Genomic DNA, 25,226 nt, shown 5'->3' on the forward strand with positions numbered 1-25,226 from the left:
ACACTCCGCAGTGCTCTGTTCCGAATCATCTGTCAGTCAAACGCTTCTGTACAAAACGCTAAGTTCTGTTTTCCTAGTGTATAAATTCTTATTTCATGCCATATAATGCAGAATAATTATTTGGAAATAGAATTGTACAATTTCTGGAGTTTTTATACTCAGTTCTCACAACTGAGGTGTGATTATTTGAAATAATTGCCAGTGTATCAAATATTTATTTCCCCGGTGCAGGCTGCTAGTGACAAAATCTAGGGGCCATCAAGAGGCCACAATATTAATAGGGGGCAGGAATTTGTCCAACATTCTTGCATGCAATCCCTGGTTTTAGTTTATACATTTCAGCAGTCTCACCATGTTGAAACATTTAAAAAGATAATAATTTAAAAAACGTACATTTTTACTGCACATTACTCAAATACTCACACACATATACATACACACAGCTTTGTATTTATTAAAACAAAAACGTTTAACTTTTAAAAAAAACCTTTACATATCTTTTACACTTCTCATTGAAGTGTACTTATTGTTGTTTTGGACAGTTCAACAGCAAATTATGTTGCTAATTATTATTTATGATTATTATTAATTTATTACAATTATTGTCAATTGTTATTTAATAGTTAATAATACTATTAATATAGTATATTATAATTATTGCCAATTGTTATTTTATTATTAATAATACTATTAATATAATATAATTAATATTTAAACCTGAGATTAGCCAGTGGTGGCCTAGTGGGTAAGGAAATGAACCCCTAATCAGAAGGTTGCCGGTTTGAATCCTAAACCGCCACGATGAGAATTACTTCACTTTCACTTCCAGATTACCTTTGGCTCATTTTCTGTGAAACCCATAAAACATTTTGTTACTTTAAGGCTTCACTTTGGTCAACCACATTCAATTTTGTATATTGTTGTTGTCACTGAGCAGTGAAGTGTTATGAACACATATGAAGTATTTATATGGATATTTTGATACGGTGAACAGTTTCTCGCCCAGGACTTTTTGCATGATATAGTGGTTGAGGGGACAACAATTCAACAATTAAATCAACAACCCTTTTTCAATAACTTCATTTTAATAAGTTCATTGTGCAAATAAGTGTTCGAAATATAACATGCATATATGTACAGTGCTACAGTGTTAAATATCTTATTTATCTGTGCTCCTTCATGCATACACAAAGTGAATCCCATACTAAAACCTAAGTTTTTTACATTACATAAGTTTTCTCACATCTCAAACTCACATCTCAAAAATAGCTGGGCATCAATGTCAAAAATCTTTTGTGTGGTTATATTTTTATTGATTTTATGACCGCCAGAGGGCAGCATCGTCTCTATGCTGTTGAGGCCGCTGACCGTTAGGTGGCGATATGCGCTTCTTGACTCTCAGAATGAAGGGGGGGGGGGAAGACGGAGAAGAAGCTGAAGCGGGTTGAGTACTAGGTTACGCCCTGCCGGAGATCTTCAGGAAACATGTCAGAAAAGGAGCTGGGTCAGAAGTTGGACCGCTGCCTCGCCGACTCTGTGGTAAAGCTCGGTAGGTATCAGGAGCTGGTATTGGATCGGCTGTGCTGCAGATACTCGAAGCGTTTTACTAGCTGCCATGTACCGCTGTGGGCTCGCTAGGGCAGACAGGTCAATGTCAGCCTGTCCGGGAGAAATGCGTGTGTGTGTGTGTGTTACTCTATTATGAGTTCACTATAATCTGACCAGAGTGTACAGTACAGGCCAAAGGTTTGGACACACTTTCTCATTCAATGTGTTTTCTTTATTTTCATGACCATTTACGTTGGTAGATTCTCACTGAAGGCATCAAAACTATGAATGGACACATGTGGAGTTATGTACTTAACAAAAAAAGGTGAAATAACTGAAAACGTGTTTTATATTCTAGTTTCTTCAAATAGCAGCCATTTTCTCTTATTACCGCTTTGCACACTCTTGGCATTCTCTCGATGAGCTTCAAGAGGTCGTCACCTGAAATGGTTCTCCAACAGTCTTGAAGGAGTTCCCAGAGGTGTTTAGCACTTGTTGGTCCAGCTCACCCCAAACCATCTCGATTGGGTTCAGGTCCGGTGACTGTGGAGGCCAGGTCTCCACTTTTTATTAAGTACATAACTCCACATGTGTTCATTCATAGTTCTGATGCCTTCAGTGAGAATCTACCAATGTAAATGGTCATGGAAATAAAGAAAACACATTGAAGGAGAAGGTGTGTCCAGACTTTTGGCCTGTATTGTATGTGTGTGTTACTATATTATGAATTCACTATAATATGACCAGAGTATATGTGTGGGTGTGTACATGTCTGTTTCTATGGAGATAACAATTGATTTTAGGGGATGGTAGTAGCTTAAAAACCAGAAAACCACCAAGTCACAGGTTTAAACCCTCACATACTATATTGTATCCCTGGGGGGACTCCATGGGGGGGGGGGGGGGGCTGTCCCTGTATCTACTAATAAGATGAATGTAAATGTAAATTGCTTTTTTCTTTTTTTCTAGGTGCTGGTCTTGGGTTGGGGATTGTCTTCTCTGTTGTATTTTTCAAACGTAAGTATGCTTATTCATACTCTTATATTATGACCAGATGAACAAACATCAATTATCATTTAATAAACTTCCTACCATGCTGAATGTCTCAGTCCTGTACATATTGCTCTTACCTACCTGGCCTAAGGACAATAATGGATGCCAGATCCATGCTTACTTATTAATAATGAACAGAAGATCACCGGCTGTCTATCTGATCCTTTAGGACGCACATGGCCCATTGCGTTTGCCACTGGAGCTGGCCTTGGGATGTCCTATTCAAACTGCCAGAATGACTTGAGGTCACCATATATTCTCCACAGGAGTGTTCCTAAGGTCTGTACAACAAGGAACTCATGAATTTCTATTAGTTGGCATGTTGAAGTTTGAAATTTGATTTCAGTAATTTCCAGCTCTGTTTAAGTATGGGACTATTATCTAAAATCTAAGCAATAATTTGTCAGAAAATAAATTTGATCAAGCATAGTGCAGAAAGGTTAAAAGAATTTTGCACTTTCTCTGTTCCAGTCATTGGTAATTAAATTAGACATCACTTTTTAATTGGCTGTGAAAAATTCAAACATTGTATTTCAAAGGGACAACACTGCAATGCAATACATATGAACTTTTTTTTTTAATTTGAAATCAAATGTCCATGCATTTTCCCCCCCGATACGGGAAATTAAAATTAAATTGTTATTCTGAAATGGAAAATGTGTTACAACCTCAAACAATTGATAAGTACAGTGAGCCACCTGTCCATCACGTGCTGAAAGCTGACCAGCCATTTCCCAGCAGCGTAATGCGCTGCTGAAAAAATGGTCTTGTAATCACGTTTAAAGAAAGAATGTGTGAGCCACTGTTCTGTGTATTCACCTGCTTGAAATGGAGTGCTCTACATTCTGGACTGAAGTCAGTTTGTCCCCCCACCTTGTTTGTTTCGCTGCTTTGCTCGAATACATACTGAAGTAGAATTACTCATCTTTTGTGTCCTCCATTTGTGCAGGAGCAGTAGTGTGGGCTTGCTGAGCAGAATGTCTTTGGATTTTGGAGTTTGCTTTGCTTGCAATTACACCGGTGACCTTCATTTTACTCCGTCCCTTTTTCATGTGCCTGAAATGACTTTTTGTTTTATTTAATGAAAGCTGTTAAAAACAATAAATCTGAAACTGTACTAAAATATGCTTGTTGTATAATTAGATGGATGAATGGATAGACAGATACATGGGACAGATCTCATGTCAGTAAAATCTAAATATGTGAATGGTCATCCCTTTGATCAGAACTAGTGCGGACTGCCTTGAGAGACATTGCCTACGTATTGAGGGATTTTCGCCTATCATGGCTGCCCACTGCTCACCAAGGGTGATGGTTAAAAGCAGAAGGCACATTTCATTGTGTCACCGTTTGCTGTACTGCTTGCCAAGAGATAGGAGTCAGCCTAACTATTCCTCTGCAATCAGATTACTGAGTTTACTGCTTTTATACTGCGTGATGTTTAATATTTATATCAGTCAGATGTGCACTGCTGTGGACTGAGCTTCTGTTTGCAAAATCATTTATAAAGTAAAGTGAAGTGATTGTCACATGTGATACACAGCAGCACAGCACACGGTGCACACAGTGAAATTTGTCCTCTGCATTTATCCCATCACCCTGAGTGAGCAGTGGGCAGCCATGACAGGCGCCGGGGAGCAGTGTGTGGGGACGGTGCTTTGCTCAGTGGCACCTCAGTGGCTCCTTGGCAGATCGGGATTCGAACCGGCAACCTTCTGTTTACGGGGCCGCTTCCTTAACCTCTAGGCCACCACTGCCCCATTAGTAAATATTTAGTGTTAATTATTTTAGAATATATATAAGATTGAATGTAAAATAGTGCTAATCAGGAACAACAATATGCAAGTGGCTCTTTATGTGTCACATGAACAAAACTTTTATGATGAAAAAAATATTTACTAATGAGGGCTTCAAATATTCTTATTATTAAACCCTAAATTGTTAGGGTTAGGGAACAGAGTCAATTCCAATTATGTGTAGCATTATTTTTACTTCTAATAATTCATCCCCACAACAACGTCCTCCCTTTTTTTTTTTTTTTTTTTTTTTTAAATATTTTGTTCTCTTTAGTTTTTTGATCTAGATTTGTTGCACTTGTTGCACATAGAATAGTTCTATGCTCCTGAGACCCACCCTTTCCCAGTCATGTCCCTGTTTTAGGTGACAAGCATGTCCAGCATTATGATGGCTACTCTTTTAAGTAGTGGTGAATAATTAGCGCTGAGCGTGGACATGCAGACGCATGCGTCAGTGGTGAATGCCTGGACACGCTCTTCCCCCTAAAAGCGGGAGATAAGCTGCCGGGCGTTGTGGAGTGGCAGCCGTGCGGATTAGGAGTAGGAGAAAAGGCGTGTCTGTGATGATACCTGCACAGCACTTGTAGGCGCAGGGGCACTTGAGGAAAAAAAAAAGCACTAGTTTGGTGGAACATCGCGGCCTCACATGTTTGTCTGCGAAAGCTGGAAGACACGAGGAAGGTTGGAGAGGGAAAGAAGACGAGACAAGAAAACCACAACCGCCCACAGGAAACTGTTCATTTAGCCTTTTGGTGCTGCAAAAATGTCAAATAATCCGCCCTTTCCCGTTTTTTCCTTTCACGCCGCGCTCTGTCTCAGTGGAGCCCCCCTCTCCCCATTTCCCTCCCCCGTTGAGTGTCATCATGACACGTAGCTTTGAAACGCACCGAGAGGAAGAGAACATCTCGCACGCGCACGCACACACACACACACACTGGCACTCAGGCGAGGAGACGCCGGACCGCCGCTCAGGCGAGGAGACGCCGGACCGCCGCTCGTGGGTCCCTCGCGCTGTCCCTGACACCTGAGCGCAGACGGCTTGAGAGGGGGGAGCTGAGCATATGGATCTGACCCACAGGAGCGGCGAGACGGACGCCGGGGGGGGAGAACCCGTCCCTTCGCCCTCTTCGGTCTCATCGAGTTGAACGTCTGATCTTGGGAAGGGCGGAGATGTCCTTTTCCGTACTTGGGTGCCCTGCTGCCTTGGAGAAGCGGATCGGACGAGGTGATGACCCTCTGACGCGATGAGCGGTCCCTCGCAGGCGGTGCTCGGGTCAGCGGCCAGAGCAGATGGCGGCGACTGGAGCGTCGGCGGCAGTGGCCCCTGGCTCTTGGCTGCGCTGCTGACCCTCATCATCTTGATGACGGCGTGCGGGAACGTTCTGCTCATCGCCCTCGTGTTTGCCCAGCGCTCCCTGCGCTGCACGTCCAACTGCTTCCTGGTGTCCTTGTTCCTGTCGGACCTGATGGTGTCGGTGGTGGTGATGCCACCGGCCATGCTCAACGTGCTCTGTGGGGCTTGGGTGCTGTGGGTGGACTTCTGCCCCGTGTGGCTGTGCTTTGACGTGATGTGCTGCAGCGCCTCTATCCTGAACCTGTGCGTCATCAGCCTGGACCGCTACCTGCTCATCATCTCACCGCTGCGCTACAAGCAACGCATGACCCCACCCCGGGCACTGCTGCTGGTGGGTGGAGCCTGGGGCCTGGCTGCCCTCACCTCCTTTCTGCCAATTAAGATGGACTGGCACAGCCTGGGCCAAAGAGATGCCAACACCACCTCCCTGGGCCTGGGCCCACACTACCCACCCTCCTACTTCCATCAGCTCCCGTCCACGGGCGGCCCATCTGTGCAGTGCCGCCTGCGGGTCACGCTGCCCTTTGCCCTGGTGGCCACCTGCCTGACCTTCTTCCTACCGTCCACGGCGATCTGCTTCACCTACTGCCGCATCCTGCTGGCCGCTCGGCGACAGGCCAGGCAGGTGGCCGCTCTCACACACCCGCCGTACCCTCAGCATTCACCCGACCAGCCGTTCCACCCGCCCTCGCCCGGCCACGCCCAAGATGGAGACGACTACAGCCAGGCAGACCCCCCAGCGTCACGCCACGCACCGGTGAGAACAGGAATCAGGTAGAGTTTATCCAGGCAGGTCAGAGTACTGTATTGGCCCAAATGTAAGGAATGTAGAAGACCCCCCTTTTAACAAGACTAATTAAAACATTCGTTACACAATACTGTATTTTGCACCATCGCCCCAAATTCAGTTTTTGGTTAGACCCAGAATGTAAGATGGCACCACCTATTTGGGCCAAATAGGGTAAGTACAGATTAGAGGACAAAGCCCAACTGAACCAGAACCCAAACAGCGGGAATCTGGAAGAAGGGAAGACGGGCAGTACTAATGAGCAGTGCGAATCTGCGGCTGACAGAGCTCCTTTGTGCGTCAGCTTGCGGATCTGTGTGTGCGTTTCGCACGTGTGGTGCTTGTCTCCGGGCACTGGCCTTGCCACTGTGCGCTCAATCGTCCCCGCTTTCCAAATGAAGTGCCAATGTGCAACTGCCCTTCACTACATGAAAGCAACAGCATCTGAATAGTGAGATGTCATGAAGTTTGAGACATAAAGAAAGTCTAAAATGCCTTTGATAAGCAGCGAGTGCATATGCTAAAGGTCTGTGCGCGGCTATTGTTAGGCTGTACTGAAGGACAAAGGCAACGGTATAACAAGAGACCTTATTTTTGCGGGCTACCGCTTTCAACTGAAGGTTGTCGTGAGTTGCAGATTATAAGGAGGCACTCTATAATAACTTCTCATAGGTTGCAGCTTTACACATACAGGAAGACATGCTGACATGGTGTGGGTCCAATTGAAGAGACATAGAAGAATCCCCCCTCGGTCAAGTGAAGTGAGCTTTATTTTCCTTTCAGCTGCACACAGGTTAGACAGTACAGTGAAACGTAATTTCTCTGGAACCATGAGCTACATATAACATTAAGACAAAGTAACATACTGACATAAAGTGTGACAGAAAAATGGGGCTAGACAACAAAAATGACGGTGATAGTGCCAAACCAGTGAAAGGAGTGCAGTGTATGGTAAGGTGCCAAGTAGTGCACCCTCTAGTCTGGCTGTCCACATAATTGTCCTGGCACCCGGGCTTGGGGCCAGCACCAAGAAATACACTGACATCAATACAAAGTAATCACCTTTATCCCATGATGAAACATTTCGATCTTGATGGGATCAGTGGGATTGTTGACAGCAGCCTCACTGACTGGCTGATGAGTCCAACAATGGTGTAAATAAGATGAATGAAACACCAGATTTGAACCAGACTTGCTGTAACAGAGTACCGATATATGGCATGGTGCACTATGCTTAGCAATCAATAGTTTATGCTATGTTCTCCTCCATTTTATAAAAAACATCACTTAAGTGTCTCACTATTTCAGAAATAATTTCACATAAAAAGTGCTGAGTGGATAGTAAACTAATAATTTCAAATCAGTCCTTTCTTGTTTGCATTAATTTATTTGTGTGAACAAACTATTTTATGGCATTTGTACTCTCCACTGACAATGTTTTGGTGCCAGGAAAATATGGTCCTTAATATTAAGCCTCATTTGTTACATGTCTTTTCATTCCATCATCACAGTATGTATGCATGCTGTTTTATGTCATTTAAACCAGCGCTCTGCATTGCTTTCATAACTGTGCACTTCATAACTGTGCACAATGCTTTCATAACTGTGACTTCCATACATTGGTGCTCTGTAATTCTTTTTTTGTCACCATACCATTGAAATCCATCCCATGTCACATTCCTCAATGCAGTAAAAGCCCTTTCTCCTGCAGTTGTCAGTGAACAGCGAGAGAAGGCTGGCACACAGGCAGGGCAGGAGGGCAGTGAAGGCCAGTCTGACACTGGGTGTCCTTCTGGGCCTGTTCTTCAGCGCGTGGCTGCCCTTCTTCATCACCAACATGGCACAGGTCAGTACCAGCAGGGCACGGGTCAACGGTACCATTCCACAGGTCAATGCGAACATTGCCAAGTCAGCACTCATCACTGATGTGTGTGTGTGTGTCATTTTTTATTTATATATATATATATATATAAAAAAAAATAAAAAATATATATATGGCGCTTAAGCATATACAGTCAAGCATATACAGTTAATTATTCATAGCAAATTGTCACAGTCTCTGGGAACATCCAAAGCTCTATACCATTCCAAATAGTCCAACCTGTTCTAAAGCATCCCAATTACCCTGATTAATTGGGAACAACTGTTTTAATCAACTCAGCAGGTGAAAAACAGCAGCTCTGTGCAGCTGGTTTGTGGACAGTTATGGATAAGACAAAGGAGCTCAGTGAGGACCTGCGGCTGCCCACAAGTCAGTAAAGGTCTACGAGGCCATATCTAAATGTTCAAGTTCCAGTGGCTACAGTGCAAAGTATTATTAAAAAATAAAATATGTTCACTGTGTAAAATCTCAGAGGACATGGTAGGAAGCCAAAAGCAGGATAGTGAGAGGATCACGATCAGGGCCATCGTGGTGAATCTGGGCTCTGCTGGTCACAAGGCACAGTCCAACGGACACTGAACACTGCTGTTTTCCATGGGCGCAGACCAAGGAGGACGCCACTTCTCCAGTTGCACATAAAAGCCCGCTTGGCCTTTGCAAATGATCATCTGGACAAAGAAAAAGACTTCTGGTCTCCTGTGTTATGGTCAAAACAAAAAAATGAAACAAAAATGTAATTGTTTGGCCACAATGATGTTTCCTTCATCATTAGCATAAAAAAGGAGAAGTCTCCAACCCCAAGAACACCATCCCCACTGTCAAACGTGGTGGTGGGAACCTAATGTTTTCAGCCAATGGTCCAGCACAGTGAAAAAAAGAGCAATACCCAAAATTCTCAACAAAAACATCAGGGAGTTTGCAGAGAAACATGGCCTTGGGCACAAATGGACATTTCAGTACGACAACGACCCAAAACACACAGCAAAAGTAGTGAAGAAATGGTTAGCAGACAAGAACCCTGCCAGAGAACTAACTTAAATCCAGTGGAGGGATCTAAACAACAAGGTGAGGGAGACATCCATGTCATTTCTGGTCGACATAAAATTTGCCAGGGGTATGAATATTTCTGGGCTTGACTGTATGTGTGTAAAGGTGATGTATGTATGCATGTATGTATATATATTCCTGCAGGTTCATATTAATTTATATGACATCACACTGCTTATTAAACGTATGAAAAGTAGAATAATAACTGTGTTTCATTTTGTAAATTTATACACATTATAAATGTAACTGTAAACAAAGGGAACTTTGTTATTATCATACCTATTAGCTACAAATTATAGAATTTTTTTTTTTCCCTAAACCAGTGGAAGTTACCGATACTGCGCATTCTGCACTTTGTATTTCTGGATTCATTAGCTTTCTGCCTGACATATTTTACCAGAAGCGAGGCTGGAAATGAATGTTAAGTTGAAGAAACAGCTATTTAATTTTGCATCCCCTCATGAGGACAAATCTCTTCAAATAACCTGTGCAAAAAGATGCACTCAAGGACAAATTAATATGACAAATGAGAAGAGGGATTTTTTTCTTTATCTTCATCAGTAAGTACACCATTTTGCTCTTCTGTTTTCATCTCCCATCTGCGTCCCCCTTTTGACTCACAAAATGCAGCAGAGGGGTCTTTGTTGCCCCCTCCCCCATCCCACTCTCAGCCAATGTGCTGAGTGATTGCGCCCCGATTTGTGCCCAGCCTTTCCCTCCCCCTTGTGTCAACAGGCTGTCTGCGCCCGTCTCTAAGCCTTGTTTGTGTTCTCATGCCAGGCTGTGTGTGAGTGTGTGCCCCCCACGCTCTTCGATGCCATCACCTGGTTGGGCTACTGCAACAGCACCATTAACCCCATCATCTACCCCCTCTTCATGCGAGACTTCAAACGAGCCCTGGGGCGTCTGCTGCCTTGTTGCTCCTCCTCCCAGTCGCCACGGCGACCCTCACCCAACCTGTCGCTCTCATTGCGGAACTCTGGCGAGCCTCGCCTGCCTTCTGAACCCCCCTCGCTCACTTCTGACCCTCCCCAGCCCCACGCTACGGCCACGGATGCGGTAAACCTACTCGACACTGAGCAGGCCCGCATTGAGCTGCCGCTGCTCCTTCCCAACCAGGTCGACAAATTGGACTGAGCCGCGAGCAAACGGACGGGCTGCGCTACGGCAGCCAGGGCACGGCAGGAGGACAGACTGGCTGAACGCTGAAGCCTGTACGAGTGCCGGCGTTGCCAAATCGCTGAGGGGGTGGTGTGAGGAAGAATCCAGGCCGACCGGGAGGGAGGTGGGCGAACAGACAACTTGAGATCTGCAAGGGATCATCTGCACTCTCGTTATTACCATAACAACCATCAGACACACAAATAAAGGCAGACAGGGGAAAATTAGAAAGCATCAAGGACGAGCTTAATTACCACAGTCATGGTCTGTAATTCGGCAAACTGTGCCTTCAGTATGGCGGACACTAACAGATCATATATTTCAGCAGAAACGACACTTCCCAGATTTTACAGGAACATTGTTCTGTCATTGTGATCCAGGAATAAATTAAGATACCAGCCCTGAATTTTGGCTGAATTAATGAATATTGCTATCGTCTGTAGATGTTTCGAAAGTAAGTTCAGACACTGGGCAGCGGTGCAAATGTGATGAATCTGAAGGTTTGTCATTGGGCAGTCTGTCATGTGCCTTGTGTTTACTGTTCAAGTGGTGTGTGTGTTCGGTTGTCCAGTGCGTGGTGTCCCAGTCCCATGTGTCCTCAGTGTCTCTGTCCTCGTCCAAGTTGGACTCTTCAGTCTTTTGAGGGCTGTGCACACCACTGTCAGCTTTCAGACCTTCAGAAATACTGTCAGGCTCAGTAAGGGAGTCCAACAGATCTGAGATGTCAGGGATGTCCCAGCCGTCCTCCTCTAACTCTCTGGGTGGAGAAACCTCCCTGGCTGTTGTACTCAAATCCTGACCAGACTCTGGCTCACATAGATGTTCGTTCTGTGAAGATTTCCTTATTGGATTTGCCAAGGGTCCTCCTTTAGCCAGCGTGTCAGGTTGCTTGGAGTGTGTGCCCGCCCCGTCACGTGTGGGCCAACCCACCGCCACCAGAATTGTGTCCATCTGACGCATGTAGTCGAGGTGACCTTTGACCTACAAAATTAATTTCACAAGAGGGGTGTGGGTGAAAATCTGTGAAAAGCTAGTTTCTCACTGTATTTCTGTTTGGTCTTTGTGCGGCACTTTCATAAAATGTTCAGCATCTCATCTGCAGTCTCCTTATTCATCCACTGTGGATGCTTTGGTCAATTGTATTCTCGCACATAAATAATATCGCTACATTGAATAATTTCCTAAATGTCTAGCACGATGTGTCAGTCTAATTGAGATAAAGGCTCTTGTGTGGTATTATACGTTTGCTTTTTACACAGCCACATTCACACCTGAATGCTTCTTTTTGTACTCGGTGAGATATTTTATGGTTTCCATGAAACCTTGTGTCAGAGCCAGACTGGATAGAACTGAGTGGAGGCGCAGCGAGATCAGAGCAAATCTCTTTTATGTGAAACAAATAAAATGAAATTCAATCAAATCTAGTTTATCCTATATTAGTACCAGATTCAACTTTAATTTTCCTTTCTATTGACATTCATATTAAAAAGTCCAGATTTCCACTGTTATCCCTTATTCTATTACTAACATGGTTTTATGTTTACAAGGTCGCTTAGCCATTCAGAAAATTCACGTGACTAAGACCATGAACCCGCCTAAGGATTATCCAACGAATGGCTTACAATAACAGAATTATCAGAAGAGTGAAATGTGCTGTAAATATACCTACAAAACGTGCTCAAAGTACAAAAACACTTTGAACAGTAGGCATGACTGTGTAATACTCTGACAATTCACATATATAATGACAATTTATATATTATTAAATGCCTTTGGTGTTCCTCAAGGTCCTGCTTACAGCCCACTGTCGGTCCAGTCATGTCGGGTCATCTGATGTTACAACAGACTGATGATACAAGGCTTGTAAACTGTATTAACTGTCCGAGCTGAACGGGATATATTTAAGAGCAGTGTGAATTAAGTGTAATACTATTCTTATCCAATTAATACTACCCCACTTATACATATTTGAAGCTAATATACTTTTTAAAACTGCCTATTCCGGCTCATTGGTGTGCCATATGTTATTTTTAATGTCTTGAGCCGTCTTGCAGTGATACTGACTTACCACTGATGACAGGTCAACATTGATTATCCGATGATTGCTCAGACTGATCGGCTGCAGGCCAGCTACAGACAGCTGGACCGATGAGCTTCGATACAGAAAGCCCAGAAGCCAGTCCCCTCTAAAGAAAGACCAAATGAGCTATCATCACCCTGTAGTCACCTCACACAATTACCCACAATTCTTCACCACCCCACCTGCAGTAGCCATTCACAATCCTTCCAGCGACAACCCTGGACAGCCTCTCCCACGCCTTGTCTGAGCCATCCACAGGAGCTCCGAGAAGTATCACGTCCTCCACAACACCTTCTCCACCTGGGATTAATGAGAACAGCATTTGTCTCCAAAAGGTCAGCCTGCCATTCTCAGCACACTTTCTGTGAGAGAGAAGCCACTCATTCTGACACGGAGATCTGGCAGACTCCATAGTTCCCCAGAGTCTCAGGAGGATGCTAAGTCTTTACTTGTGCTTTTCAACCGGGCTGCTAAAGTCCAGTGCTTTTGTGTTAGCGAGAAATGCACCCACCCTGGTCGTTTGCCAGCTCCTGTAAGCAGAAGTAGATAACTCTTGCTCCAAGGCTGAATCCAATTAGACTAACAGGTCGCTTCCCCTTTATTGAGCACAAAAAAGAAAAGAAAAGAAAGGATCCATTAACACACAGTATTGCTCTCGCCATTAGCATGTATGTGCTCCATGCACTTATACCTGAGGATATGCAAATCAAAAAGGTAATTATTGCCCTCAGAGCTGCAGGGAGATGAGCACGCAAAAGATTGCTCGGCAGGGATTTATTCATAGAGAGAGTTATTATGCCACTTGGTTTCTAATAGCTTCCTTAAGCGATGCACAAAGGAACAAAACAGCGCGGCCGCCCACCTTGTGCTTACCTGCTGCCTGCTGCGGAGCACCTGTGCCAGGTGTTTTCCCACCTCGGCGGAGCGACTCAGACAAACACCCCATGGATTGTCAATGACACTCGCAACGGCCAGCAGGGAGGCAGGCCATGTAAGTGCGGTCACGATTCCTGCAGTGAGATTCAGAGATTTAGTGGCGAGTGGTGCGGCACAGACGGCAGCAGTAAGCGCATGGCCGCGATATCTTGAGAAGAGCGTACCACAAAGCGAGAACACAGCGGCGCAGGATCATGTGCAATGCAACGGTACTTGGTAAAATGTTGGACCATTTGGTGCCCTCCGCGATCCAATACGCATTTCATTTTGAAATTGGTCCAGACAAATTGGATAGGCAACTATATCGAAAACTCTTTAACAGACCTATCGTGAAAGATAGAAACATGAAAAAAAGTACAGAACAATACTCTAAACGAGTGAGCTGAGTATTCATGAAACTACTGACTTGTTGTACAGTGATATTCATACAGTAAGTGGTGGTTTAGTGAGTAAGGAAGCAAAGCAGGTTGTGGGCTCAAATCCCGAACCTCACTAAGCCAGTAAGGGTACACATTTCGCTGCAAGCACCATGCGCTGTGCTGCACTTTCACATCATACTGAGTTGTGTAGTATGCATTACAGTGCATACCACTATATAGTGGTACTACTGCAGTCAAAACTCACAAATAACTGTCCACAACTGTCCACATGCATATCGCAGAAGAAACGGTTTCTAATGTTGTACGAATTATGTGTGAAGTGAAAGTGATCAATTGTCACATGAGACACACAATAAATGTGTCCTCTGCTTTTAACCCATCCCGTGAGGAAGCAGTGGGAGCAATATGAGTGGATGGTACTTTGCTCAAGGGGACCTCAGTGACCTTTTGATTACAATTTCCCCACTGTTGCACTTGCTGATGTAGTGTGGTCCTCAACATCGCACTCGATCACCATACTCATGATTTTGTGATAAAACGAAGGGCAATGCTGTGCATGTGCGCTACATGCACACGGTCCCTACCTGACAGCACAGTGTATTTCAAAGCCTCCTGGGCCACCATGCTGACCAACCCATCCACAATGGAGTCAAGAGCGGAGCCCAGATCTCGCAGGTAGCGCGACTCCCATACCAGGCAGTACTGCTCACCGCAGGCACCAAGGCTGCTCCACGGACCCTGGAAAGAGCCTGTCCGCACACCCATACAAAAGTACATTAACGAACGGCCTATATTCTGTTTAGGACAACTAATGAAATTGGTTTGTCCTGAATATTTGGAAGCGATTACATGGAACTAATCTTCTTCATAGATTAAAAAATCTTTAAAGAGCTCATTATAGAGTGCTAGTAGAGAGTAAAATTTGCTTACTGTATTTGCCGCTGCACAGCCAGCCAGTCACTGCTAACGTAACATGAAGGTGCTTCCCTGTACTCAGTGGCAGGAACTCAAACTCCTCAATGGCACCCACACGCTTGTTCATCTTGTAACCTGAGATTATTTGATTGAAAAAATTCAGGAGCATTGTGATTGGACAGTCTTGTCTTCATCTTTATAGAAAAGTATGTGGTATGTGGTTTAGTGTCCACTATGCACAATAATTGCATAAATTATGCAATGTTTTATAGATTCACATATATGTTCCTTATATAACTGCATATAATCTCGACAGAAATATAACAATGTCCTAAAAACAGTTTATACAATTAAAGAGTGATTTAGATTCACTTAATACAGGTATGGTGTTATGGGAGGGTTTAAAGTTTACCTCTCCCTGCTATGACACCTTCTATATAATTAAGATTAAGGGATATTTCCCGCAATGGCAATGTCAGAGACCAATATTAGCTGAGATTACCAGTCAATCCAGCACCAGCAGCACCAAAGAGTGAAGCCATAATAGCGATGCCCGTCGCTGACCCAAGAACTGCAGCCCCACCAGCACCCAACACAGCTCCAGCTCCAGCAGCAACAAAGGGAGCTGCCAGGCCACCAGTCACACCTGATGCACACAAACACATGCATATTTGCACAGTACCGTATAGCTATACAGTATATAGCTGATGTTCAGAAAAAGAGGCACAATGCACATGTGATGTGAAAAGCGTGGTAGTAGCCTAGTGGGTAACACACTCGCCTATGAACCAGAAGACCCAGGTTCAAATCCCACTTACTACCATTGTGTCCCTAAGCAAGACACTTAACCCTGAGTTGCTCCAGGGGGGGACTGTCCCTGTAACTACTGATCGTAAGTCGCTCTGGATAAGAGCATCTGGTAAATGCTGTAAATGTAAATGCAAAGCATTTACTCAGTGCTCCCTCGTGTTCTACAGCTATGCTTAACCAACACTCACCAATCACGGTACCTCCGCCTACAGTGGCCAGGCCAATTAGCAGGTAGCGCCGCAACTTTCTCCCTCTCTCCTTCCTACGTCTCCGAGATGACTCTTCCCTGTAGGGGAAAAAAATGGAAGTGATGGAAATATGTGGTGGCTAGGACAAAGTTCTTCATTTCGATAACCCAACAGTAAACCAATCTACACCCAAAGAGTGCAAAACCACAGAGGATGCAGGGAACCAAAATACTTACACCAGCTGCAGACCCGGGTTGACCGCATTGCAACAAGAGAGAGAGCAGCATGTTGAAATTATTGAAATATTTATGAAATTAACTCTACTGTTTTAAAAGTGAGCACATACACCCCAAAATAACAAGAGCTAGCTCAAAGTCAATGTTCAATGCAATGTTCATTCAGAATAACTTTGCATTTGGTTGTAGTAAAACACACACTTTAAACAAGCACTGTAAATTAGAGGGACGGGGTCCTCGGGGGTGGTTTTGTCACTGTGAGGTGTGTTGTAGCGGGGTGACAAGAGAAGAATATAAGAATATATGCATCAGTAAGACTCGCTCCTGCTCATACTCACTCGCTCTCCTCTCCTCTCTCGCTCAGTTGCTCTCCCAGGGTCTCCTCAAACTCTTCCAGCTGCTGTGGAGTGACACGCAACAGGCAGCTCACGTGTCGAGCCAGAACTCGGGCTCTAGCGTCATACTGACCTGGGTGGAAGGTTAAGAGAGTTGGGGGAACAATCCGGTCCTGTTTGGCTGTTTAGTTTGTAAATTAACCATGATGCAAACGTACCGTCTTTCACTGCAAAAGACACCAGGTCCTATGAAAGGAGAAAGAGAGATTATTATATAGTTGCAGAGATGCACATCCACACAGATGTTCCCTCACCTGAGTGATGGGCATTGCCCCTGGACAAAGTAATGGCTCAGCGTGCAGAATGGACAGGAAGGTGTCGGACCCCTCAAAGCCCAGCCCAGACAGGAACGCCCCCATCACGGGCATCACAGACTCATCCAGGCCCAGCCAGCACACCAAGCTTTCCAAAAAGGTCTCGCGGAAACACCTACAAACACACGTCATTTATCAGAGCGCTCCGTTTTAGATATGGGCTACTCCAGGAGTAAGGGCTACTCATGGTCCGCAATTCAACACCTCTGATCAGGTCCAGGAAATAGCTGACCCAGGGACACACCACAAAGTCCAGCATAGGCAAACCGGCCTGGCTCACTGAGCTGTCTGCCAATCACAGCATCCGATCCTGAAAGGTTGTGATCGGGCTCCCCGGCTTTGGCTCCCCCAGGATCTGTTGGAAGGAATCTTAACTTAACATTCACTCTTAATTTACACCAGTACAAGTCATGATTATTATAAAATTTTTTATCCCTATTTGTTGTATTTGACTGTATTTATCTTAGGTATATCTGAGTGTCCTTTTATGCCTGTACAGCACTTTGGTGCACTGGTACCACTGTTGAAGTGCTTTAGAAATAAAGTTGACTTGACTAAACCCCCACACTCACCGGTAGCCTGGTTAAGGTACGACTGGAACCTTCATTCCAACATTTTGGCTGTAAGAACCGCAATAGAGGATGTGTTTATCGGCTGCAACGACGCCGCTGGTCGACGTGGGTCCTTCACCCAAAAGCCGTCTGGCAACAGTTGCAAAATACTTCCCAACACCCCCCCCAAGGGTGGAATGAAGTGCATCTCGCCCACGGCCACGGAGAGAATTATTATGGCACGATAAACCAGAATACAGATCCGACGTCAGCAGTCAGACCACCCGAGCGTCTAAAATCTCCGAACAGCGACCGGTCCACGGAGCAGGAGTTGATTCGTCGCTTAAAGTGGCGGCGGTTTGTCCGTCGTGGCGCTCATTTTTGCTAACATGCGAGATTTGTCGCCAGAAACGTGTGCGTCGCGCTGGCCGGACGCATTAACAGCTGGACGAGCTGCTCTGAAGGAAAGAGCCCCCAAAAGCACAAAAAGCTCGTCGCCACTCACGAGTAAAGACAGTACCTGGGTTTAACTTGGGGAACGAGCGTGTCCCGCTGGAAGAACTCATGTCGGCGGAGAAGTTGGCCTGTTCGCTGCTGCGCAAAGTTCAGCGCACAACTTTCGCAGCGGCCCTGCTAAGCCCCGCCCTTTCTGTCACCAGCAGCCAATGAAATTACGGTACGAACCTTAAAGCGACAGGTGCCCACAATGCAACAAAAATAGCAATTTATAATTCCCTTTTTTTTATTAATTGATAAATATATGCTTGTAGTAGCAAATGATTAGAAGTAACTTGAGCAATTTTGAGCAAAGTAAATGGAAATAAAGAAAAATAATAAAACTATGTATTGTATTGTTTTATTTAAGATGTAATGTATTTATGGCTACCTATATGTAAATGTACCCATTGATATAACTAAATGTACAATATAATATAATATAATATAATATAATATAATAAGAATAGTGAGACGGTACCCATAATGACCAGCAGGTGTTATCAGTGGTCCTCCTGAACTGAGACTGTGTTGCAGATTGGGGATCCTTAAATCGTGAAGGGATTACAGAGTAAATATGACCAGATGTGTCTTATTGCTGGAAAGGGGATATTTGTCGTGCCTTTCTGTCTAAAAAAAAGGGAAAAGCCTCGCTCCCTTTAAAATGCTTCCAGAGACAGCAAAATATTTCATCTGTCATCCATATGTGCTCTTCTTTGCTCAAAATTGCCAGCTGAAAACCATGTAGATTTTTTAAGCTTTGCACTTAATTTTGTGAATACTGTAAACAACAACATTACAATATAAGATATTTTAATGTATATTATATTTACATAATAGTGAAAAGGTTTTTAATCACTCATTGTACTATAATTACAGAAATAACAAATTAATATAGAGTATTATGAGTAAACACAATAAAATAAACAAGAATGTCTGGAATGACATGGGTTCCTTTTTATTCAAGACAAAATGTTTTGGATACAAAGCAAGTCCTATGAAAGTTTTTTTTGTGACTTACCTTGAACCAAATTTCTTGTTACGCATATAAATGGAGTTCATTGTTCGTCAGAGTTCTGTAAGATTTGTCATGGTTCTATTTGGCTACTTAAAAATGTCCTGTTGCAAAAATGTTACTGAAACAGAACTGGAAAAACAGCTAAGGCAGAGAAGATGGTGGCAGTGTGTGCTGTTCAGTGATTATTTCAGAGCTTCTTCCTCTTTGCACTTTGAAAGCGCCCATCCCATTGCAGCTTCTAACCACCCTGGTCTGGAAGCCAGTTTCTGCTTCTGCTTCTGTTCCCATCATGGCTCTGACCATTTGTGGCATGTTTCAGAGTTTCTCTCTCCCTCCAAAAACATCATCATGTTTGGCAAGAGGCAGTAGAAGCCTCTGCTTTCAGGCTAATTTGTTTGATCACAGCATTAATCTGACAGTATTTGCCTCACAGTGGACATAAAAGTTTGTCGTTTTTGAAATATATTGCTCAGCACATTCTCCCTGGTGGTGCGATTTTGTCTGGATAAGGAGATGTTCTCGCTGAGGTGATGGTGACTCATTCCGCTGCAGCTGGATGCTTCTGAAGATCTAAGGCCATAGAAGCCTGCGATGGTGTGTGGGAGGGTAGCTCAGATGAGCAGGACATGGGAAAACTGGAATTTGTATGTGTTATAGTGAGGGAGATGGATGAAGGCAGATAAGGTCACATTGTACTCATCCACTCATCAGTGCTTTCTACGTTTTTTTGGGTGTGTGGTGCAGTTCGAACCGCCCCAGCCGGTACCATCCTCCGCAATCATACCGTTGTGTGTGTGTGTGTGTGTGTGTGTGTGTGTGTAGATCTGCCGACCCTGCAAGCCTGGGCTGAACGTTGGCTTCACGGCACATTTCCTGTTCAAGCAGGTATTCCACTCTCCACTCCTCCCGTCACAGATTCACACAATATCTCTATTTAGAAATACGCAGAGTGCATTAGCGGAGACGGATGTTTAAGCTCTCGCAAGTTTCATTGTTCCCCACATGATTGTCTGTCGGCTAATGTTTGAACAGGGCGACTCTCCCGCTGCACGCGGCTGAGTCAACAATGACCCCTGCAGATCTTATCTCCTCACAGATACACATGCTGTCTATCTGAGATTTACATCTACTGCTTGACATCAGTCTGCCATGAATGAAGGTGCAAGTAAAATTCCTGTGTTTACTTGGTAAGGGAGTGAAGAGAAGGTTAATAAGTGCAACGAAGTGAAGACATTTACATTTACATTTACATTTACAGCATTTATCAGACGCTCTTATCCAGAGCGACTTACAATCAGTAGTTACAGGGACAGTCTCCCTGGAGCAACTTAGGGTTAAGTGTCTTGCTCAGGGACACAATGGTAGTAAGCGAGTGTGTTACCCACTAGGCTACTACCACCCTGACGAAATGAATAAGGTTCCCATGAAATGAATAAGGTTCCCATGCTTTTGTAACCAGTGAATATAGGAACTGATTAACAAAAGGTTTTGCTTGGACTGGCCAAACCTTTGTATCTTCCTAATCCTCTTTGATATGACTCCTGCCCTTGTTATTATTCTGTAATGTATTCTAATGAGCTTGATGGTCACTCTAAGCACTCAAAAACACTCTTGAAAAAATATGGCCCTCTACGCATTTATAAAATAGTGCAGTATTATTAAAATTAGTTTCTTCAGAAGGACGTTTTATTCCCAATATGAACGATATGTATGATTGTAGTGAATTTTAACAATCATCATGAATCATCATAACTGACCAGTACCACCAGTGGCATGTGTACAACAGTTTGAGAAGAAAGGCTCTAAGCAAACCCAGAAATTTTATATACAATATTTACACCTCAGAGCTTTATCTGCCTGCTTTTGGCTAAATCTTTTGTCCTTGTTCATTTGAAACTCTAATCAGTTTGAAGCAAGTTGCCCTACTAGCCCACCCTCTAGGGCCATAGGGTTCATTCTCAACTCATTTGACCTTTCTGACAGGAGAAGTGTACTGAAGGCACTGCAGCTACAGTGTGGCAGGCAAGTCCAGTCATAGCCTGAGACAGACTGTCTTCTCTTCTCTTCTTTTCTTTTCTTTTCTTTTCTTTTCTTTTCTCCTGTTCTCTTCTATTCTCTTCTATTTTCTTCTCTTCCTGTCTCTTCTCTTTTCTTCTTGTCTCTTCTCTGACAGGTTTTAACACTATGAGTCACACTCTGATACAGGACATGCAGAAGAGGATGGGGTGGGGTGAGGGTCTGATAATAGGTGAGTTATTCATTGCACACCTCACATCTGGAATTTTTCCTGGAACACACACACACACACACACACACACACACACACACTCATATACAGTTCTGTCATTACAAGTAAACACATCAGTAAGTGCATCCGACACTGAATGTGTTGAAACAAGTCTTCACAGTGGGGCTCTGGCAGCTAATGAAAGTGAATTTGAAACATACCCCCTTTTCACATCCTCCTGTTTGTCATAAACAGACACAAACACCTGACATTACAGAAAAGCGTGTTGTCATATTAAATCTACTGCTGTTCCTGAAGCATCCCTCACTCCCTAGAAACAAACCTGCTGGGGAACTTAATGTATTTATGTATATGGGTGTATCTGTGCTATAAAGATTAATTGTAGATATGTTTATGTAACCTGTACATAATGTGTCATGCTACAGGTGATGTGTAGATGTGTGTGTGTGTGTGTGTGTGTGTGTGTGTGTGTGTGTGTGGTGAAATATATGGCTATAGGCAGTGATTGTGTTTGTGTACTGCAATGTTGTGTGTTTGCATCCAAGGGTGTGGCAGACATAAGCATACTTTAGATAGTGTATGGGTACTGTATGTGTGTGTGTACTGTAGGGGTGTGTGTTGGGAAAACTGCTCCAAAATTATTTAAGTGAGAACTGAGGGATTATGCAGCTGTTTAGAAATGCAGCCAAGTCAAGAAAAGAAAGTCAAGGTCACACAGGAGGCCGGGGAGAGTGAGACGAGAAGCCAAATAACAAAGATTAGGAAAGAAAAAGTATTCAAATCTTTCCACACATCTCTTAATGATACAGCACCAACTGGTCACCATGGCAGCTATGCTAAAATTCCATCTGGTCAGCAGTGGTTGGAGACCATCCCATTAACGGTACAGTCACAAAATGGATCTGGTACAGTTTCCTCCTCTGAGTCCAATTAGCTGAGGACAACTGAATCATCTAAACCTCCACACCTCATCTAATGATCAGGGTTGGTCTTTGTCGGAGTCTATCCTTTGAGTACTTGGAAAATCCCCCAACGTGTCTTTTGGGGAATCATGTACCAACACATCCAACACATGGGTGTATTTCAGTCAGAGTAAGGAAAAGAGCAAGAATGAAAATAACAATTGAAAAAAGTAAAATCTGTATAAACTTCCCTGTTAAAGGCTATGACATTGCATTGCAATGTAATGAATTATTTAATAATTATGTAAATGGGAGAATGACTGAATTGAAGATAAGTGAGGAATAAAGAAGAATGTCCTTATCATGGAATGCCCTGTATGTGTGTGTGTGTGTGTGTGTGTGTGTGTGTGTGTGTGTGTGTGTGTGTGTGTGTGTCAGACTGTGACAGTCAAGCTTGAAAACTGCTGGCACAGGCTCCCATTTCCTCATATTGAGCCAATGTAAGTCACAGCAGAGCAGGAACACCATGTAGACACAGGGGTGAAGGAATAAGAATAAATTGACTACGAAGGACAACATGTTATAACAGAACAGCGCCAGAATAGACAGATCCACGCCTGACAGGAAAGAGTGTGAGGGGAGTATTTAGTGTGCGGGGAGGCCATGAGGAAGCAAATTTTGTGAGGCTCTGAGGAGAACAGGCGATGCTTGCTGATGGAAACACTCCAGCAAGAGAAGCTAGTTGAGGACGCTCCTCTCGTTCCATGACTTTCAGGTCCCCGCTTCTGTGGCAACAGCTGCCACAAAAATAGAAAACTAATATGGATTCCAATTCAGTAAAAACATTTAAACACTTGGCTGAGGTAATTAAGTATATTTAATGTATACACTGTGTGGTCAGAGTGAAATTCTGTACTCGTCCACAAGGAAGGAATATTAGTCCATTAAAGCACGCATCTTTTTAAAGAACCAAATGCAGCCAGCACAGCCTTTAAAAAGTCACAAGAGCGTCATCACCCGAGAGGCATCCTCTCTGCAGACTGTAATAAATATCTCGTTCTTGTACAGGGAAAAAACACTTCTGCTTCTGCCCAGGTCGCCACTGGAATGGCTCTCAGGAGGAACCATCGCACCATGGCTAAAGGCCTTTGGCAGCGAATATTATAGCTCTATTTCATCATGGACGGGTCCACCAGTGCACAGAGGGCGTTGACGCTTAGCATTTAGGAAATAGTGAACATGGCATTTAAAGGCAGATGGTTCTGGTTTTGAAATGGAAAGAAAACATGAAAAACGACCAAATGTATGTGTAATGGGTCATTTTACTTCTGTGTGTAAAAACATAATACATTTCAGCCACAGAGAATTCAATCCGGGTGTTCTAAAGGTACCAAAACATAACTTCCACTGGACCCTATTAACACTTGCATTTAAAAACGTGTTTACATTGTTCTTTTTTTATTCTTTCTTCATTCTTCATTCTTCCCTTGCTAGTCGATACTCCTTAACATCATTTCCATTCCGTGCAGATCACAGTAATCCCCAGGTACGAGGCGAGGACAGAGCACCCAAGCCTTATTGTGTTTTTTTTTAATACACCAGCTCAGAACGTCAGCAGGCTGGGATGGAGTTTGGAAAAGAGGAAATCAGGGGACGAGTGGACTGGGAGGGGAAGCGTTGTTGACGCAGGTATGAATCGAAATCAGACAAAGCAGGAAGAGAGGGCACTGGAATATCCCATTCTCTAAGTGCTCCGGTGGAAACCCCCGACTTCCCAACATGTTTTTAGCTCTTTTGTTTGAGAACGTTTTTATTGTCAAGACAACCCCAAGTCTACTGATGATGGGCTTGGCGTTCTTTGGAAAGGAAGTGGTGCTATCACAGCAAACTGCATCTGCACTGATATTTTTTTTGCATTTTCGTACTGTTATTTCCTCACCCCTGCACACACTCACTCCTACACCCAAAAAAAAAAAAGAAGGGTTTTCATCACGTCACTGCCCAGGTCCACAAACCGCCGAAAGATAACTCTTCGGAATAAAACCAACACACAGAATCCAGCAGATAAACAACTGACCTGAACAGCTTCCACTGCAGCATGACGTGGTATCTCTGGAATTTCTCCTCAACATGTTGCGGGCCACGAGGAAAGGTTGCATTTGTCTGTCTACACGTACAATTTGACGCAGCAATGGATTAGCTGTAATGTCATCAAGTAATTTCATGGCGACGACCAACTGTGACACCTTTATATCAGGCAGGCTCCGCCGCCATGCCTGTAGGGAACACCTCGCCGTCAGAAAAACATATAAATCTTCTCAAGTAAGTAATAATTAACATTCCACTGCGATCACTTGAATGTTGCATATTTAACAGCTGATTAGTAATCACGGCGATCATATGTCTGCACGTGTGGCTGCTGGTCGCCAGGGAAACAGACATTCTTCCATTCTTCCCTGTCTGCAGAACGCTTTCTCCAAGATTTTGTTTCTCACTGGATGCTTCTTTTCAGCTGCAGTGACACACACACACACACACACTCTCTTAACTGGCCCAGTGTTTCTCCAGGTGTGGGTTCTTGCTGATATTTAGATGCCTGTGGCTTCAGAAGACAGCTCTTGGCAGTGTTGATGCTGTCACTCGTCGGCAGGTAGGCAGAGCCGAGGGCCTGCAGGTCGGCACATGTTGGGGGAGTCACTCGAGCAGCTCTCATGCACCAAGAAGCCAAGGGCCGCAAAGCCTGCCAGCTCGCAAACAATGTCGGGGTGCGGGCTAGCTGTGCACCGAAGGCCCGGGAGGGCAGCAGAAATCGACCAACATCCGTCAGCCCTGACACGGCAGTGAAGGTGTGTTTGTTCAACAGGTGTGTATGGGGGCTGGATAGGCGTGTATAGCTAGCGACCCACAGTACTGTACAGCTGTATTAGTCTTATTATATTTTTAATACACTAAAATAGTGAAAACGGGGTAAATGTAATATTGTCATGATCCAGTCCGGCAGGGGCTACTCGGGGTCCGGAGTTCAGAACGGAGATTCATATTAGTCTTGTGTAATGTTTCCTGATCGTGTTCACCCGTGTATGATTGTATAAAGCTGCCCTGTTCGTGTCTGTTCACCGTCGGGTCATTG

The 25,226-nt window shown here is 44.1% G+C and overlaps 3 protein-coding genes across 6 annotated transcripts; 2 read left to right on the forward strand and 1 right to left on the reverse strand.

The window, feature by feature from the left end:
• The first annotated feature begins 1,274 nt into the window (after nt 1-1,274).
• On the forward strand, nt 1,275-3,724 carry micos10 (mitochondrial contact site and cristae organizing system subunit 10). Its single transcript, XM_028993526.1, has 4 exons — nt 1,275-1,549; nt 2,518-2,565; nt 2,771-2,880; nt 3,551-3,724. The coding sequence occupies exons 1-4, from the start codon at nt 1,486-1,488 to the stop codon at nt 3,557-3,559; spliced, it is 231 nt and encodes a 76-aa protein (XP_028849359.1). The 5' UTR covers nt 1,275-1,485; the 3' UTR covers nt 3,560-3,724.
• A 955-nt stretch (nt 3,725-4,679) lies between these two features.
• On the forward strand, nt 4,680-25,213 carry htr6 (5-hydroxytryptamine (serotonin) receptor 6). Of its 4 annotated transcripts, none has more exons than XR_003751025.1 (4): nt 4,680-6,508; nt 8,250-8,384; nt 21,120-21,194; nt 23,699-25,213. XR_003751025.1 is itself a non-coding variant. In XM_028993524.1 (3 exons), the coding sequence occupies exons 1-3, from the start codon at nt 5,642-5,644 to the stop codon at nt 10,602-10,604; spliced, it is 1,359 nt and encodes a 452-aa protein (XP_028849357.1). In that variant the 5' UTR covers nt 4,680-5,641; the 3' UTR covers nt 10,605-11,723. The 4 variants fall into 4 exon arrangements, 2 of the variants coding, with proteins under 2 accessions (XP_028849357.1, XP_028849358.1); XR_003751024.1 differs by lacking the exons at nt 21,120-21,194; nt 23,699-25,213 and adding exons at nt 9,791-10,027; nt 10,248-10,350; XM_028993524.1 differs by lacking the exons at nt 21,120-21,194; nt 23,699-25,213 and adding an exon at nt 10,248-11,723.
• tmco4 (transmembrane and coiled-coil domains 4) lies at nt 10,787-18,085 on the reverse strand. The gene is made up of 14 exons (XM_028993523.1): nt 17,954-18,085; nt 17,087-17,237; nt 16,823-16,997; nt 16,727-16,754; nt 16,512-16,641; nt 15,938-16,035; nt 15,442-15,585; nt 14,955-15,074; nt 14,609-14,773; nt 13,582-13,718; nt 13,220-13,304; nt 12,891-13,008; nt 12,697-12,814; nt 10,787-11,609 (listed from the first exon to the last, which is right to left on the reverse strand). The coding sequence occupies exons 1-14, from the start codon at nt 17,997-17,999 to the stop codon at nt 11,046-11,048; spliced, it is 2,079 nt and encodes a 692-aa protein (XP_028849356.1). The 5' UTR covers nt 18,000-18,085; the 3' UTR covers nt 10,787-11,045.
• Nucleotides 25,214-25,226: the final 13 nt, after the last annotated feature.

This window comes from Denticeps clupeoides, chromosome 10, assembly GCF_900700375.1.
Source record: "Denticeps clupeoides chromosome 10, fDenClu1.1, whole genome shotgun sequence".
Classification (NCBI taxonomy): domain Eukaryota; kingdom Metazoa; phylum Chordata; class Actinopteri; order Clupeiformes; family Denticipitidae; genus Denticeps; species Denticeps clupeoides.